Raw genomic sequence first — 16,012 nt, forward strand, 5'->3', positions numbered from 1 at the left:
GATTATAAAAAGGTTATTAATAACTATACATCTAAAAAAGTTTTTCAAAAAAAAAAAATAGACTTCATGAAGATGAAAATATTAAGGCCTCTCATCATAGTTGGCTTTAGGCCACCAACAACCTCGTTGAACCGCCCCTGTGACTACACATTAGGGGCTATTTTCATTCCATACATATATATATATATATATAGGATCCTGGTCTCCATCTTAACTCTATAGGCGTCCTATTAATCCTTACCCCCACACTCCACAACCCAAAGAGGAGGGTAGAGTTGTGGTAAAAATTAAATGGTAAGGTTGAAAGTGAGGAGTTTCAATAGAGATGACAATTAATTTTTGAAGAAGAAAAAAGAAAGAAGAAAGAAAAAATAATACGGAAAAAGTTAAAATAATAAGAAAAAATATTTTATAAAAAAAATAATTGTAAAAATAAAATTATATTCATTATTTTAGATTGCTCACGCTCTTTAAGAGAGTGCATACACTCTTTATGCCAGATAAAAAAAAATGGTGCAATAATATCAGTTCAGAATTATTTAGGGGGAAAAAGAACATCCGCATAATTAAGGTGTCTTTTGAAAATTCGGAACAATCACTTTGTGACTTTTCTCATTTATAATATGTCTTTTACATATATGTATACTATATACTTATCTCACTTTAATATATGGGCAACTTACATAAATCACAAGGGTTAACTATCATTTTTCCCAATTCTTTTTCAATTTACAGAAATTCTTAAAAACATGGTAATTCAGATACATTAATTCAATAATCCGAATACATTAATTTAGTAATTTTGATACAAAATTTCTTAAAAAATATGGTAATTTGGATACATTAATTCAATAATCCGAATAAATTAAAGCATGATATATTGAACATAGAGATAATTTATGAATCAAAATTAATGTATCCAGATTACTGAATTAATGTATCCGAATTTCTGAATCCGATGCAAAGAAGGAATTTTTGAATTTTTTTGAAATGAATAAGAGTAATGAAAAATATGGTAAATAAAGTAGTGTAATTAGGTAATTTTCTCTCTCTCTCTCTCTCTATATATATATATATATATATATATATATATATATATTTATCTCACTTAATCATGTAATTAATTAGATTACATTCTAACCTTTGATTCATTTTAATCATGTGATATAAACCTGAATAAGTTACTTTTCTTTTAATTATCTAATCTTTATCTACCAAATTTCAAAAAATAAAAATAAATGAATCACTTCAAATATATCAGAAAAGGGTGAGGGGAGGCTTATAATTAGGGGTTTCAACGGTTTCTCGATAATCCACCCAACCGATCGAATAGATTATTAGGTTTTCCAAAATATAATTTTTTTATATATAAATTATATTTTAAATTTTATAAAGATAAATAAAATAATATTGAACATACTAAATAAATTTATGTGTGTAAAATCAATTTTACATTAAATTTAAAAATGATGAAACATTATTGTCACATTAATGGACCTAGGATGACATAGATAACTACATGCCAACAAGTAATTTGCACTCAAAAGTCTTTAACTTTGAAATCAAGTACTTCTACCATTTTGAGTAAGCTACAAGGTATTCAAACGATTTTAGTAGGTAAATATCTTTTCTTTTGTATGATTTAATTTTATTTTATTAGATATGTAATCTAAATAAATTCAATTCTTTAGTCTTGTTATGATCACTTTCGTTCCATTTGTGAGATCAATCTTTTTTTTGATTGTGCTTAACTATATTGGATATTACTATATAAAATAATGGGATGGATCTCTATTCTTGCCATCTTTCATGTTTCTTTGGTTCATCACCTTTTAAATAGTAAACATGTCTAGAGAGTTTGCCAACGTCGTACATAAGCATGCAAGTATCGTATTCTAACTTCTATTTCTATTTTTTACATGATGTTTTTTTAAAAAAAAAATTGAAAACTAGTTGAATCATATCGATAATAAAACTAAAAGAAACCAAAATGATGGAACGATTGTGAGAATTTTAATTTTAAATTTTTATAAAATAAAATATAATCAAAAATTTAATGTGGTGTAAATTTTATATAATAAGCGATTGAAATGCATAAGCAAGTCACTACAATAAAAATAACTTTTAGCAGCAATAAATATGTGTATTAACAAAGAATGTTAAAGTCTTTACCAGTATTAGTTAATTGTCATTAGATTCTATGCCGCTATAAGCTTTAGCGATATTTATAAAGAAGTAACTCATGTAATTGTCATTAGCTATTGCCTCTAAAAAATATATTTAGCGGTAATTAAATTATTGACGTTAATTAATGATCGCTAAAAATTATTTTTAATACCGTGAGTAAATATACACGAGTTAAATAATCACTATATCCCAGATGGAGTTAACAATGCATTTTTTTCTTACTTGATCCATTAGTTATTTGACTTTCTTTTTTTTTAACTAGGGTTTGGTCATAAAAATACCGCTAGAAGGATAAAAATTGGTATGGTCAGTTTTTGGATTTGGTATGAATTTTTCGCCACAATTGGAAAAGTAATAAGGAAATAGCCACGGATCGATTTGGGTCGGTTATTGATCAAAATCAAAATTGAATCAATTTAATCGGTTTTAAAATTATTAAAACTAAACCAAACTAATTAAAATATACATCTATCGGTTTGGTTGTTATCGGTTTCGATTTGGTTTGGTTGGGTTATTCGGTTATTAACCATACACAAAAATAAAAGAAACGATTCATTCAAAAGAGAAAAAAGTACAATAATTCATTCAAAAAAATTAAATTGTCTTCGTGCCATTTTGAATCTTATAATTCTTATGCCAGAAATTTAATTATGTTTAACTTCCTGCTTATATTATTAGCTAATCCAATATACTAAACAACATAAACTTAATTACTGAATAATGCATAAGCTAATAATATGATCGTACAAATAAAAGACGTATCATACCTTACTATTTTAAATTAGTGTGCTGTATTTTTTTGCATAAAAAAATATTTATAATATTAATATATTAAGTGTGTTGTATTTATTGCATAAAAAAATGTTCATAAAAAATAATATATTATGTATATATAATTATAAAAAAAATATGTATATAATTTGTCGGTTCAGTTCGGTTATTTTTTTTATTTTTTTGAACAAAACCAAAACCAAACCAAATATTATCAATTTTAAAAAGTGTAAAACCAAACCAAATAAAAAATCGATTTATTTGATCGGTTAGTTTTGATTTTTCGGTTTGGATCAGTTGGTACCCTAACTGGCAGCTATAATTGCAGCATGGTCCTTGAATTTGCCTGACCGATTCGAACCTACGACCAATCGGTTAACAGCCGACCGCGGTAACCTCCTTGGGTGAACACCCCTATATGTCACTATAAGCTTTAGCGAATTTACAAAGAAGTAACTCATGTAATTGTCACTAGCTATTACCTCTAAAAAATATATTTAGCGATAATTAAGCTATTGACGTTAATTAATGACCGCTAAAAATTATTTTTGATATCGTGAATAAATATATACTAGTTAAATAATCAATATATCCCAAATGGAGTTAACAATGCATTTTTTTCTTACTTGATCCATTATTTATTTGAATTTATTTTTTTAACTAGATTTTGGTCATAAAATTGCCGCTAGAAGGATAAAAAATAGTATGGTCTGTTTTTGGATTTGGTATGAATTTTTAGCCACAATTGGAAAAGTAATAAGGAAATAGTCATACTTCAACGTAAAAAATAAAATTGAGAAAAAAATTACCTAAAATGCAGAAGAATTTACAAAGGCTTGAATCTCATAAATCATTTCTCGATTTTGAATTTATATATCTATATATATATATATAAATTTTTAATTTTTAATTCTTTAAATCCTTTATTGAAAATTTCGATTCTATTATTAATATCTACTTATTATTTTTTTAACATCTTGCTTACACACCATACCATATTACCGTCACTCAAACGCTAAATCTTCACTAATTTCTTCTTTGCTTTCTTATGAAGCTAAAAAAAAAAGTGATACTCCTTTTTGTTTTATGTTAATGTTTGGAAAGTCCAACAACTTTTTTACTATAATTTTTTTTTAAAAAAAAATATTTTAAATTATTATAATACTTTTCATAAAAAAATGATTTTTAAAATTAAATATCTTGACAAAGGCAGGATCAGAGCTAGTAAAAATCCAAGAGGTTCATTTAAACTTACTCTGAAAAATTATACTATTTATACATAATTAAAATTAATTTTTACGTTTATATAATAGATGATGAACCCTTCAACTTCTTTATATGTTTACTTCTTTTTATTTTAAATACAAAAATGAAAATCTCAATTTCAATAAATAAATAAATAAAGAAAAGGACCCAATAATATTGGAGAAAAAACAAAGAAAACAAAATCTATTTGAAAACAGCCCAAAATCTGTAGTCTGAAATTCAACGCTTTTTGGGAAACTTGATTTGGCCCCCACTATGCCTGAATCTTATTTAATAAATTAATTAATTTCCGTTAGTTTTGGGCAATGAACATGTCTCCCATTATACAAGTCATAATTCTTTCACGTTTCTTTTTATTTATTAAATATTTTTTAATTTAATTTTCTCTTTTACTTATCAATTTTAACAAATCAAAAAAATATATATATTTTTTATTCTATCCTCAATTTATTAATATTAAGTTAATGTCTTTGAAAAATATAATGAGTAAATATATTTAAAACTCTATTAATCAATAGAGATAAAATGACACCTCAATATACCAATCATTATTTTCTTAATAAATGTGTCAAGTCATAATATGACAAGAAAAAAAATGAAGGGATTAGAAAATTACATCTAATAATCTTTAAAAAGTTAATTGTTGTCTGTGAGCAAGCGAGATCAAAAGTTCAACCTCATTTAATTTCAACTCCTTTTTTGTAAACCACCAGTTTTATCAATAATTTGTTTGTCAACAAATTTATTTTAGATATTCGGATATTCGAATTAGAACATATTTTGATCAAGCTCCATATTAGACATTTTTTACTCAAATTTTTCAAAAAGGAAAAAAAATTGTACGTATTTTCAAGAATCTATTAATGGAGATGGAAAGGGGTAAAAAAAAAAGAAAAGGAAGATAGCGTCTGATTCAATTATTGAATTAATGAGTTTCTTTTTCAACGTTTTAATAGCACATGGCCAATTTCTATCGGTTAGTGTTGCCTCCAAACATCTCCAGGCGCCTCAACTAAGCACAAAAAGGTTTTAAAGAAATGAGTTAGAAATTTCGATCGGATACTTATGCATTATTCCGTTAATTGTAACATCAAATCTCAAGAAAACAAACCCAAAAACTTTGTTTTACCAAATTTAAGTTAAAAATATCAAAATAGGAACATTTTATCTCGTGATCAGTTGGTTAATTGGACATACAGTAATACAAAAAAAATTATGATCAGAAGCCTCCTTAATAAATTAAAAGGGTTATCAATGTATTTCGCCTATTTTATTAGTTAACTCTAAAGCAGAGAAACAAAGCTTATTAGTCAACTCCCTCTAATTCAAATTGCATAACTTATTTGAATTCTCCAAATTTCCAAATTTGTGATGAAGAAGTTAAGATCAGATAGATTGACTCTTGTATTGGTGAATATTGCTGGCATAATGGAGAAAGCTGATGAGACATTGTTACCTGGTGTTTATAAAGAAGTTGGCAAAGACTTGCACACTGATCCAACTGGTCTTGGCTCTCTTACTCTCTATAGATCATTAGTTCAATGTCTTTGTTATCCATTAGCTGCATATCTTTCTGCTCGTCATAACAGAGCTCATGTCATTGCTCTTGGTGCTTTTCTATGGTCTGCTGCCACTTTCCTTGTTGCCATCTCTTCAACCTTCACTGAGGTTCGTAAGCTTCGATTTTCTTACTATCGATCACGTTGTGTTTATGTTTGTCTTGAGTCGAGGTCTATCGAAAATGGTCTATCTACCTACACAACATAGGGGTAAATTCTGCATACACTATAGCCTCGATCTTTGGCCCTGCTCGTGGGATTACACTACTTATGTTGTTGTTGGGTTCTGAAGTACAATTCTTTTTTGTTTAGTGGATTCTGAATAACATTAGGTGAATTTCTTAAAACAAATACAGAATTTCAGTTGTGAAGCTAAATTAGTCCAAGATATTTTCATAGTGTCCCCTTTAGATCAAACTCGTCTGATTTTCTCCGGAAGGCCTCATATGATTACTATAACGTGCTTTTCTTTTGAGATAAGTGTCAAAACCACACCTAAACAATCACTCTTTTTTGAGTTTCATACTTAAACTATTGGGTATTAAATTCACACTCCCAAGAGTTTAGGTATGAAACTCAAAAAAGAGGGATAGTTTAGATGTGTTTTTGACACTTATCTCTTTTCTTTTTCAACATCCAATGTAGTGTTTTTGTTCACACACCCAACAATAACTTGTATTGTGACAGTGGCAGAGCTGCAATCAAGGAAGGAATACAATTGAATCTCATTCGTTGAAATATCGTTCTGTATAAATAGAGCAAAAATAAACATTTTGTATGTATGTATATACATATATATATACATATATATATATATATATATATATAAACTTTGAATTCTCCTTGCTATAAAGAAGTTTTAACTGTAGTGGCCAAGGTAGTTCAGAAATTGCTTAGGTTATGCTGTTTTAAATTCTATGAATGGTCAAAGTAAAGCATGTCCACAGTGTTTTCTTACCTCAGTTTTAATCGAGATCATAATAAACTTCTTCATAAGTAGGGTTACTGTTGAACCCAGTAACTTTTGGTTAGACCCTATATTTGTATCAGAAAGTATAAATATTTAATTGCGAACCCAATAACTAAGACAAACTATGGGTTAGATGGCAAGTTCAAAACCTTTAAGCTTCAAATTCTGCCTCTGCCTTTACAGATGATTGCGGTCTTCTCTTTTAATTCGATGACATGTGCATTTTGTTACCCTTGTAGTTGGCCTTTAGTGATACGTAACAAGAATAGAAGTATCACCAATTCTTGAATTTAGGCTGTAAGATTTGTTTTAGCACCTCACAGTCACAGATGTTGTTTAACAGCTAGCAATTTCCAGAGGATTGAATGGAATAGGACTTGCAATTGTCACACCAGCAATCCAATCTCTAGTTGCTGACTCAACTCATGAAGGTAACCGTGGTACAGCTTTCGGATGGTTAGCACTAACATCAGGTTTTGGCTCAATCCTTGGTGGGCTTTTGTCTGTGCTGATAGCTGAAACATCATTCATGGGGATCGCTGGCTGGAGAATCTCCTTCCATCTGGTTGGTCTTGTAAGTGTAATTGTTGGTTTTTTAGTCCGTCTCTTTGCCAACGATCCACGACATGTTGGCAGTAAGGCTGACAAAGAAAAAGATCAACTTCAACTAAAACCATTTCAAGAAGAAGTTAGTGAACTGCTAAAAGAAGCAAAAACAGTTATCAAAGTGCCCTCCTTTCAAATACTTATCGCCCAAGGGGTTTCCGGGACGTTCCCCTGGTCAGCATTGTCATTTGCCACAATGTGGTTGGAGCTTATTGGATTCTCTCACAAGAAAACAGCACTTCTCTGGACTTTGTTTCGAGTTGCTGATTCGCTTGGCTCCTTGTTTGGAGGATTCATGGGGGATGTATTGGCTAAACCCTTACCTAATTCTGGTAGGATTATACTTTCTCAGATTAGCACTGGATCAGGAATTCCTTTAGCTGCAATTCTGCTGCTGCTATTGCCTAATGATCCTAAAACAGCTACGTTGCACGGCTTAGTCTTGTTCATCATGGGATCAACCATATCATGGTGTGGTTCAGCTACAAACAAGTACGTCTCTCTCATCAGATATATCATCTGTTAGAATACTTTGCAGATTTTTTTTCATGATCGTTTTCCTCGTTCATGATCCCTAGTTTTATTACTCCCTCTGTTTCAATTTGTTTGTCTGATTTTGACTTGATATAGTGTTTTAAGAAAGTAAAGAAGACTTTTGAATCTTGTCGTCTTAAATTAAAGATAGATGGGATGTATCAAAATGTCCTAAACAGACTAAAAAGGAAAGGAAAGTAAGATAAAAAAATTGAAACGGAGTATATGTTGTACATATTGAGTCCACTATGAGTAGTTCACTAAAATATTTCACCTTTGACATGTTTGTAGTCCAATATTTGCTGAGATAGTTCCAGAGAAAGCTCGAACAAGCATTTATGCTCTGGATCGATCTTTTGAGACCGTAATATCATCATTTGCTCCTCTGGTGGTTGGTATTTTAGCTCAACAAGTTTTTGGTTATAAACCAATCCCGGAGGGATCAACAGGTTCACAAAAAATTGAAACAGATAGAAAAAATGCTGCATCACTTGCCAAGGCATTATACACTACAATAGGCATTCCAATGGTCATTTGTTGCTCCATCTATTCCTTCCTCTATTGCACATATCCACAAGATAGGGATCGCGTCAGGCTGCAATTGATTGAAGAAACAGGAAATTCTCCATCTGAGGAGCAACAGCCCTTACTTGAGAACGATGAACACAGATTTCTATCAGCAATCAGTTGAAATCCAATGAAGAACAAACTTACTTCTTGGTATGTTGTTTGTATTATTGCAGTATGATAGTTTTAAACAGGAAAATATTTGATTTCATCTACTCAATGATGTAAAATTCCTTTCTGAGTTGTATTTGCATATTATTTTCAAATGGAATATGTAAGTGTTTAAGCATTTTAATATCAATATTGAGTGATATTAATTTGCATAAGTGGCATATGTTATTATTCTCTCTTTAGTGCATAAAAATGTCTTTCATTATCATCTTTAGTTAGTGCAAGACTAAATCATTCCATTATGTATTTTTAATCTAATTATCAATAATAAGTGGTGCACTAAATCATTTTATTATGTATTTTTAATCTAATTATCACTAATAAGTGGCGCACTAAATGATGATAATGATGACATTCTATTATTTTTTCATCTTTGTATGATTTTCTCTCCTATAAATAGAGAGGTCTTCTTTGTTTTGAAATGTAAGATAAGAGAAGAAAAAATTGAGAGAATTAAGTTTGTCTAAAAAGAGAGTTCTTATTAGTTGATAGAAGGTGTTCTTTGTGTATAGCTTTAAACTCAACTTTTGTCCAGAGTTTGTTGAGTTACATTTTTGTGATAAGGTGTTGTATCTTGGAGGGAACAAGTCAAGAGGACTACTGGTGGACCAGTAAAACGATTTACTGTAGTGGGCTTGAATCTCCTTAAAGAGAGCGAGATATCCGCGCCTCAGCCAAGAAGTGAAGTTAATTTCTTCATTTTATTTTTCAATTGTAATTTGTAATCTTGTAATTTCACCAACAATTTTAAGGAGATTCAATATGGCTACAATTGAAAAATCCACGGATATCAAGATGGGAGATCTAAACAAGCCATTTCGGTTCAATGGTAATCATTTCAAGAGATGGAAGGAACTTACTCTAGTACAAAGAAAATATGAAAAGCATTGCAAAGTAAATATGATACCGAAGAAGCTGGAGCGAAAAAATATACTGCTAGTCGATTTTTTCGTTTCCAAATGGTGGATGACAAATCAGTGATAGACCAAGCTCAAGATTTTATAATGATCCTTGGAGAACTCAGGTCCGAAGAAGTCAAAATTGGAGACAACCTTATTGTTTGTGTGCATAATAGACAAACTTCCACCTTCATGAAAGGAGTTTCAAAAAACTCTGCGCCACAAACAAAAGGAAACCTCTCTTGAGACTTTGATCATGAAAATTCGCATGGAAGAGGAGGCAAGGGGCCAAGATGCACTTTTACAAAATGAAGAGAGCAACATCACAACGAAGGTAAATTTAGTTACTTCAAAATATGCTACTCTTGAATCTAACAAAAATACCTCTTTGAAGCCTAAGAAGAAAAAGTTCAAGAAAAATAATGGTAGACTTCCCAAGAAAAATAATGGTGAAAATAGCCAAGCACAAAATCAACAAGTTTATGATAAAGGACCGTGCTTTGTCTGTGGCAAGAGTGGGACGTTACCGAAGAGCCTTTTGTGGCAATGATTACAGACATAAACATGATTGAGAATGTTGATGGATGGTGGGTTGATTCTGGTGCAAACCGTCATGTTTGTTATGACAAAGATTGGTTTAAAAAATATACTCCTTTTGGAGAGCCCAAAACCATCATGCTCGGTGATTCTCATACTACTCAAGTGCTTGGAACGGGAGATGTCGAATTGTGTTTTACCTCTGGAAGGGTATTAACTTTGAAAGATGTACTTTATACTCCTTCCATGAGAAAAAACTTGATGTATAGTTTTCTTCTTAATAAAGCAGGCTTTAAACAGATTATTGAATCTGATCAATATGTAATTGTAAAAAAGGGTATTTTTGTGGGAAAGGGGTATGCTTGTGATGGGATGTTTAAACTGAATGTTGAAATGAATAAAATTTCTACTTCTGTTTACATGCTTTCTTCTACTAATTTTTGGCATGCTCGTTTGTGTCATATTAATGATAGTTATGTTGGAATCATGAGTAGTTTAGGATTAATCCTAGTGATTAAAAAGAATTTTGAAAAGTGTGAAGCATGTAGTAAAGCAAAAATCACTAAAAGGCCTCATTTTAAAGTTGAAAGAAAAATTGATTTATTAGAATTAGTTCACACTGACATTTGTGAACTTGGAGGAATTTTAACTCGTGAAGGAAATAGATATTTTATCACTTTCATTGATGATTTTTCTAAGTTTACATATGTTTACTTGATGAAAAATAAAAGTGATGCTTTTGAAAATTTTAAATTTTTTCTCCATGAGGTTGAAAATCAGTTTGGAAAGAAAATAAAAAGAATTAGAAGTTATAGAGGTCGTGAATATGAATCAAATGAGTTTAATTCTTTTGTTAGATCATCGGGAATAATTCATGAAACTACTCCTCCTTATTCTCCTTCATCTAATGGTGTAGCGGAAAGAAAAAATAGAACTTTGGTTGAATTGACTAATGCCATGCTTATTGAGTCAAATGCACCTTTGAATTTTTGGGGTGAAGCTATTTTGACTGCGTGTTATGTGTTAAATCGAGTGCCTCATAAAAAGACTAAACTAACACCTTTTGAGTTGTGGAAAGGTCACAAGCCAAGTTTGGGATATCTAAGAGTTGGTTGTCTAGCCTTTGTGAGACTAATGGATTCCAAAGTTACAAAATTGGGTAAGAAAGTTATTACTTGTATTTTTTTTGGTTATGCTTCAAATAGTACAGCCTATAGATTTTTTAATCTTGAAGATAATATTGTAATAGAATCAGGTGATGCTATTTTTCATGAAAATAAATTTCTTTTTGATTCTAAAAATAGTGGGGGTCAAAGAATTGAACAAAATATTTTATCACTACCTAGTTCTTCTTCTTCCATTTTAAAAAATAAAGAAATTGATGATTTTGAGTTAAGAAAAAGTAAAAGAGCTAGAGTAGAAAAAGATTTTGGTCCTGATTTTTATGTTTTTAATGTTGGAGATGACCCTTTCACTTTACAAGAAGCTTTATCTTCGCATGATTTTATTTTTTGGAAAGAGGCTGTAAATAATGAAATGGAATCACTAATTTCTAATAAAACTTGGAAGTTAGTTGATTTACCACCAGGTTGTAAAACAATTGATTGCAAATGGGTCTTACGAAAAAAGTTAAAATCAGATGGATCAATCGATAAATATAAGGCTAGACTAGTTGCTAAAGGATTTAAGCAACTAGAAGGCCTAGAGTTTTTTGATACTTTTTCTCCGGTTACAAGAATTACATCCATTACACTTTTAATTGCTATGGCTGCAATTTTTGATTTGCATATTCAACAAATGGATGTAAAAACTGATTTTTTAAATGGAGACCTTAATGAAGAAATTTATATGGAACAACCTGAGGGTTTTGTTGAAGCAGACCAAGAAAGCAAAGTATGTAAATTTACTAAATCCCTATATGGCTTGAAACAGGCACAAAAGCAATGGCATGAAAAGTTTGATTCCTGCATAATTGAAAATGATTTTAAAATAAATGAGTGTGATAAGTGCATATATCATAAGTCTTGGAATAATACACATGTTATTATATGCCTATATGTTAATGATTTATTGATCTTTGGCTCGAATATGAATGTTATTGATAATACTAAGAGCATTCTTAGAAGCCATTTTGATATGAAAGATCTTAGTGAGGCAAATTTTATTCTGGGAATAAAAATTACTAGAACATGTGATGAAATTTTCCTTGACCAGTCACATTATGTTGAGAAAATTTTAAAAAATATATAACTTTCTTGATTGATTGTGATAGCACTGTAGCAATTGGTAGAGTTCAAAAGCAGGTTTACAAGCAAGCCAGGTAATGAACATTGGCATGCTATAACAAGAGTTATGAGATATTTAATTGGAACAAAAATTTGTAGTTTGTTCTATAAAAAATATCATGCTGTACTTGAAGGCTTTTCTGATGCAGATTGGAACACTCTAGCAGGTGATTCCGGTTCTACCACTGGTTACATTTTTACATTGGGTGGTGGTGCTGTTTGTTGGAAATCAAAAAACTAAACTATAATTGTTAACTCTACCATGGAGGCTGAATTAATTGCTTTAGCTTCAACTAGTGAGGAAGCGAATTGGTTAAGAGATTTATTATTTCAAATACCTTATTTTGAAAAATCAATTTCTCCAATTTTAATTCATTGTGATAGCACTACAGCAATTGGTAGAGTTCAAAATCGTTATTACAACGGTAAATCCAGACCTATAAGGAGGAAACACAGTAATGTAAGATCGTATTTGACAAGTGGTACCATTAATGTTGATTATGTCAAATCTTTTGAAAATCTTGCAGATCCTCTTACTAAGGCCTTAACAAGAGAAAAGGTCTGGAGCACATCGAGGGGGATGAGATTGAAGCCTATAAATCCATGAGTCATATATGAGGAAATCCAACTTGGAGACTAGAGATCCTATAACCAGATTCAATGGGAAAAACGAATCATATGATGACTTGTTGTGAAAAAATGCACTATTTTTTATTCCCTCCCTATGATGTGAGTACATTGTTTCCTGTAGTGAATTGTGGAGGTTGAGTTTAAAAAACTCTTAATGAAAATCTGTAGCCCGTATGGGTGGAGTGTTAAACTTACAAGAGCACTCTCGACAGATTTCACCTATGTGAGTGTGGAAGTAGGCCTCTTTCTATGAGAATTAGGCTTATTCTCAAAAGCACTCATAAAACCGGAATAACACAAGGCCGTAATGTGCTGGCTTATAAAGCTCGTGACAACACCTTGATTACATGTGTGAGCAGTAATATTTTATGTCCCTTAAGTAGTCATACTTCAAGTCTGAGACAACTACGACTCTGGAGTAAAAGTTATTGTTTCACTAAGTGGAGGTTCAATGTAGAGCACACCTTCATTATGTATAGTAATCTTCCTTCAGCTGATAAACTCTCTTATATAATATTAAAATGAGTTGGGGATTGTAAGTGTTTAAGTATTTTAATATCAATATTGAGTGATATTAATTTGCATAAGTGGCATATGTTATCATTCTCTCTTTAGTGCATAAAAATGTCTTTCATTATCATCTTTAGTTAGTGCAAGACTAAATCATTCAATTATGTATTTTTAATCTAATTATCACTAATAAGTGGTGCACTAAATCATTTTATTATATATTTTTAATCTAATTATCACTAATAAGTGGCGCACTAAATGATGATAATGATGGCATTCTATTATTTTTTCATCTTTGTATGATTTTCTCTCCTATAAATAGAGATGTCTTCTTTGTTTTGAAATGTAAGATAAGAGAAGAAAAAATTGAGAGAATTAAGTTTGTCTAAAAAGAGAGTTCTTATTAGTTGAAAGAAGGTGTTCTTTGTGTAGAACTTTAAACTCAACTCTTGTCCAGAGTTTGTTGAGTTACATTTTTGTGATAAGGCTGTTGTATCTTGGAGGGGACAAGTCAAGAGGACTACTGCTGGACCAGTGAAACGATTTACTGCAGTGGGCTTGAATCTCCTTAAAGAGAGCGAGATATCCGCGCCTCAGCCAAGAAGTGAAGTTAATTTCTTCATTTTATTTTTCAATTGTAATTTGTAATCTTGTAATTTCACCAACAGAATATGTAAAGAGTATGTTGATTTTTGTAATATATGATAATCATATAGTAACTTGTGCAGAAAATATTAGTTGACTTCTACATATCTGTCTAATTTTGAAGGCAAGTTATGTTGGAATTAGTTATTCTGATGTTATTTTATATTGACTGTCGTTTGATTTGTTGAACTAAAAATAACATGCATTGCATAATCTCTCGATACCACAGGACTTGACACTATAAACCCCGAGTTCCACACATCTGCTCCTACTCTGATGGCAAGCCCGAGATGCTCCAAAAGGTTGTCGTTATTAAATTGTTCTGAGAACAAGGGCCATGTAATCAATGCTACGCCTATAGTTAGACCTACAAGTACAGAGTTCTAACCACAATGAATCATGAATCCTCCGATTGCTCGATATTTCAAAATTAAAACTTGTGGTGCCTACCCTTTGATTATAAAGCACTTGTCATTCTTGATCAACATTTTCTTATTGTTGTCGTCATCTTGCTGATCTTTAACAACCAAAATAAATGGACATTTGGCTCCTTCCAAAACTAATGTGATTTCCTTAAGTTGATCATCTGAAAATCGCCTAATGTTCCCATAACAAACGAAGAGTACAGAATTAGGTTCTTGATCTTCAAGAGCAATTCAAACAATCACCATAAGGTAGATCAGTGTATCTGTTTAAGTGTATATATATTTGACTAAGAGTTCATGAATCTGATAAAGTGTATATGTTTTTGAGTTAAAACATAATGTATCTAGTTTTTATCAATGTATGTGACTAAGTAAATATATATATATATATATATATATATATATACCTGTATTGAGTAAGAGTTCTTGTATATGACAATACATGTACATGCTGCTAGCATGTATCTGACACATTATTTAATTTTTATCAATGTATCTAATTATGTGTACATATATCTGACAAAATATACACATGTATTTGAATAAGATTTCATGAATCTAATAAAGTGTACATGATTTGTAAGTCTAAACTTTGTTGAATCGGAAAGAAAAAAAAAAGGAAGGATTTTTTTTAGGAGTTGTGATATGCTATATACTTTAAAGTTGTTACTAGTGTGACATTCTCCTTAATTTAATAATTTTAAGTTATATCTCTTAATTAAACACATTTCTTAATTAATGACTTTCAGTTATATTCCTTAATTAGACACACTAATTGATATGTATCTGTCTTACATGTATCTCAAATACAAAGAGGCAAATACACTAATTCGAGACCCAAAATATGATAAGGAACATAATATTGCAAACTAATGTAAATCTATTTAAATTAGCTTATAAATTAGTGAGATTTAGGTAAAGTACCATTTAAATAAATTGAGCTAAAGACATATTAAGTAAATCTTATGAAGTGACATTTTGAATAATTTACCCAAAATAATACTATCATTGTTAAGTCGGAGAAGAAGAAGAAGAACAAAAAAGAATGGATCCGATTTTTGAATCGGGGGGATTGAACCCGACGTGAATCGAACACGCAACCTTCTGATCTGGAGTCAGACGCGCTACCATTGCGCCACGGATCCCGTTGGTGATAATCAGCCGAATAAATATGTAATTATTCATATAAATAATAAACTTAAGAGAAAACTTATTTAAATTCATTTATAATGTGAAACCACGAGATTTTGAATAAAAAAGAACACACTTTTCATCCTTTTTTTAGATTAGAAGTTTATATTTTTTTTTTGTATTACTTAAAATTGAGTAATTTTATCCTCGTTAGTCTTTTAGTCTCTAAGGGCCTTTGGTTATAAAAAAATGTGAAATTAAACAAAAATATATATATTTTTAAAGTAAAAGATAATATTGATATTTTTTAAATATAATT

At 30.4% G+C, this 16,012-nt stretch overlaps 1 protein-coding gene and 1 non-coding gene across 3 annotated transcripts; one reads left to right on the top strand and one right to left on the bottom strand.

The window, feature by feature from the left end:
• The first annotated feature begins 5,464 nt into the window (after positions 1-5,464).
• On the top strand, positions 5,465-14,498 carry LOC129880832 (uncharacterized). Of its 2 annotated transcripts, XM_055955051.1 has the most exons (4): positions 5,465-5,892; positions 7,097-7,851; positions 8,185-8,613; positions 14,367-14,498. In XM_055955051.1, the coding sequence occupies exons 1-3, from the start codon at positions 5,596-5,598 to the stop codon at positions 8,582-8,584; spliced, it is 1,452 nt and encodes a 483-aa protein (XP_055811026.1). In that variant the 5' UTR covers positions 5,465-5,595; the 3' UTR covers positions 8,585-8,613; positions 14,367-14,498. The 2 variants fall into 2 exon arrangements, with proteins under 2 accessions (XP_055811026.1, XP_055811025.1); XM_055955050.1 differs by lacking the exon at positions 14,367-14,498 and having other exon boundaries at positions 8,185-8,748.
• Positions 14,499-15,635: 1,137 nt separating this feature from the next.
• On the bottom strand, positions 15,636-15,707 carry TRNAW-CCA (transfer RNA tryptophan (anticodon CCA)). The gene has a single exon. It is a non-coding gene; the product is annotated as a tRNA-Trp (tRNA).
• Between the last annotated feature and the right edge of the window lie 305 nt (positions 15,708-16,012).

This window comes from Solanum dulcamara, chromosome 2 (genome assembly GCF_947179165.1).
Source record: "Solanum dulcamara chromosome 2, daSolDulc1.2, whole genome shotgun sequence".
NCBI classification, from domain to species: Eukaryota; Viridiplantae; Streptophyta; class Magnoliopsida; order Solanales; family Solanaceae; genus Solanum; species Solanum dulcamara.

Coding starts and splice junctions, on each gene's coding strand:
- LOC129880832 (XM_055955051.1), top strand. CDS start 5,596: ATGAAGAAGTTAAGATCAGATAGATTGACTCTTGTATTGGTGAATATT. Junction 5,893..7,096: donor TCTCTTCAACCTTCACTGAG/GTTCGTAAGCTT, acceptor GTTGTTTAACAG/CTAGCAATTTCCAGAGGATT. Junction 7,852..8,184: donor TGTGGTTCAGCTACAAACAA/GTACGTCTCTCT, acceptor ACATGTTTGTAG/TCCAATATTTGCTGAGATAG.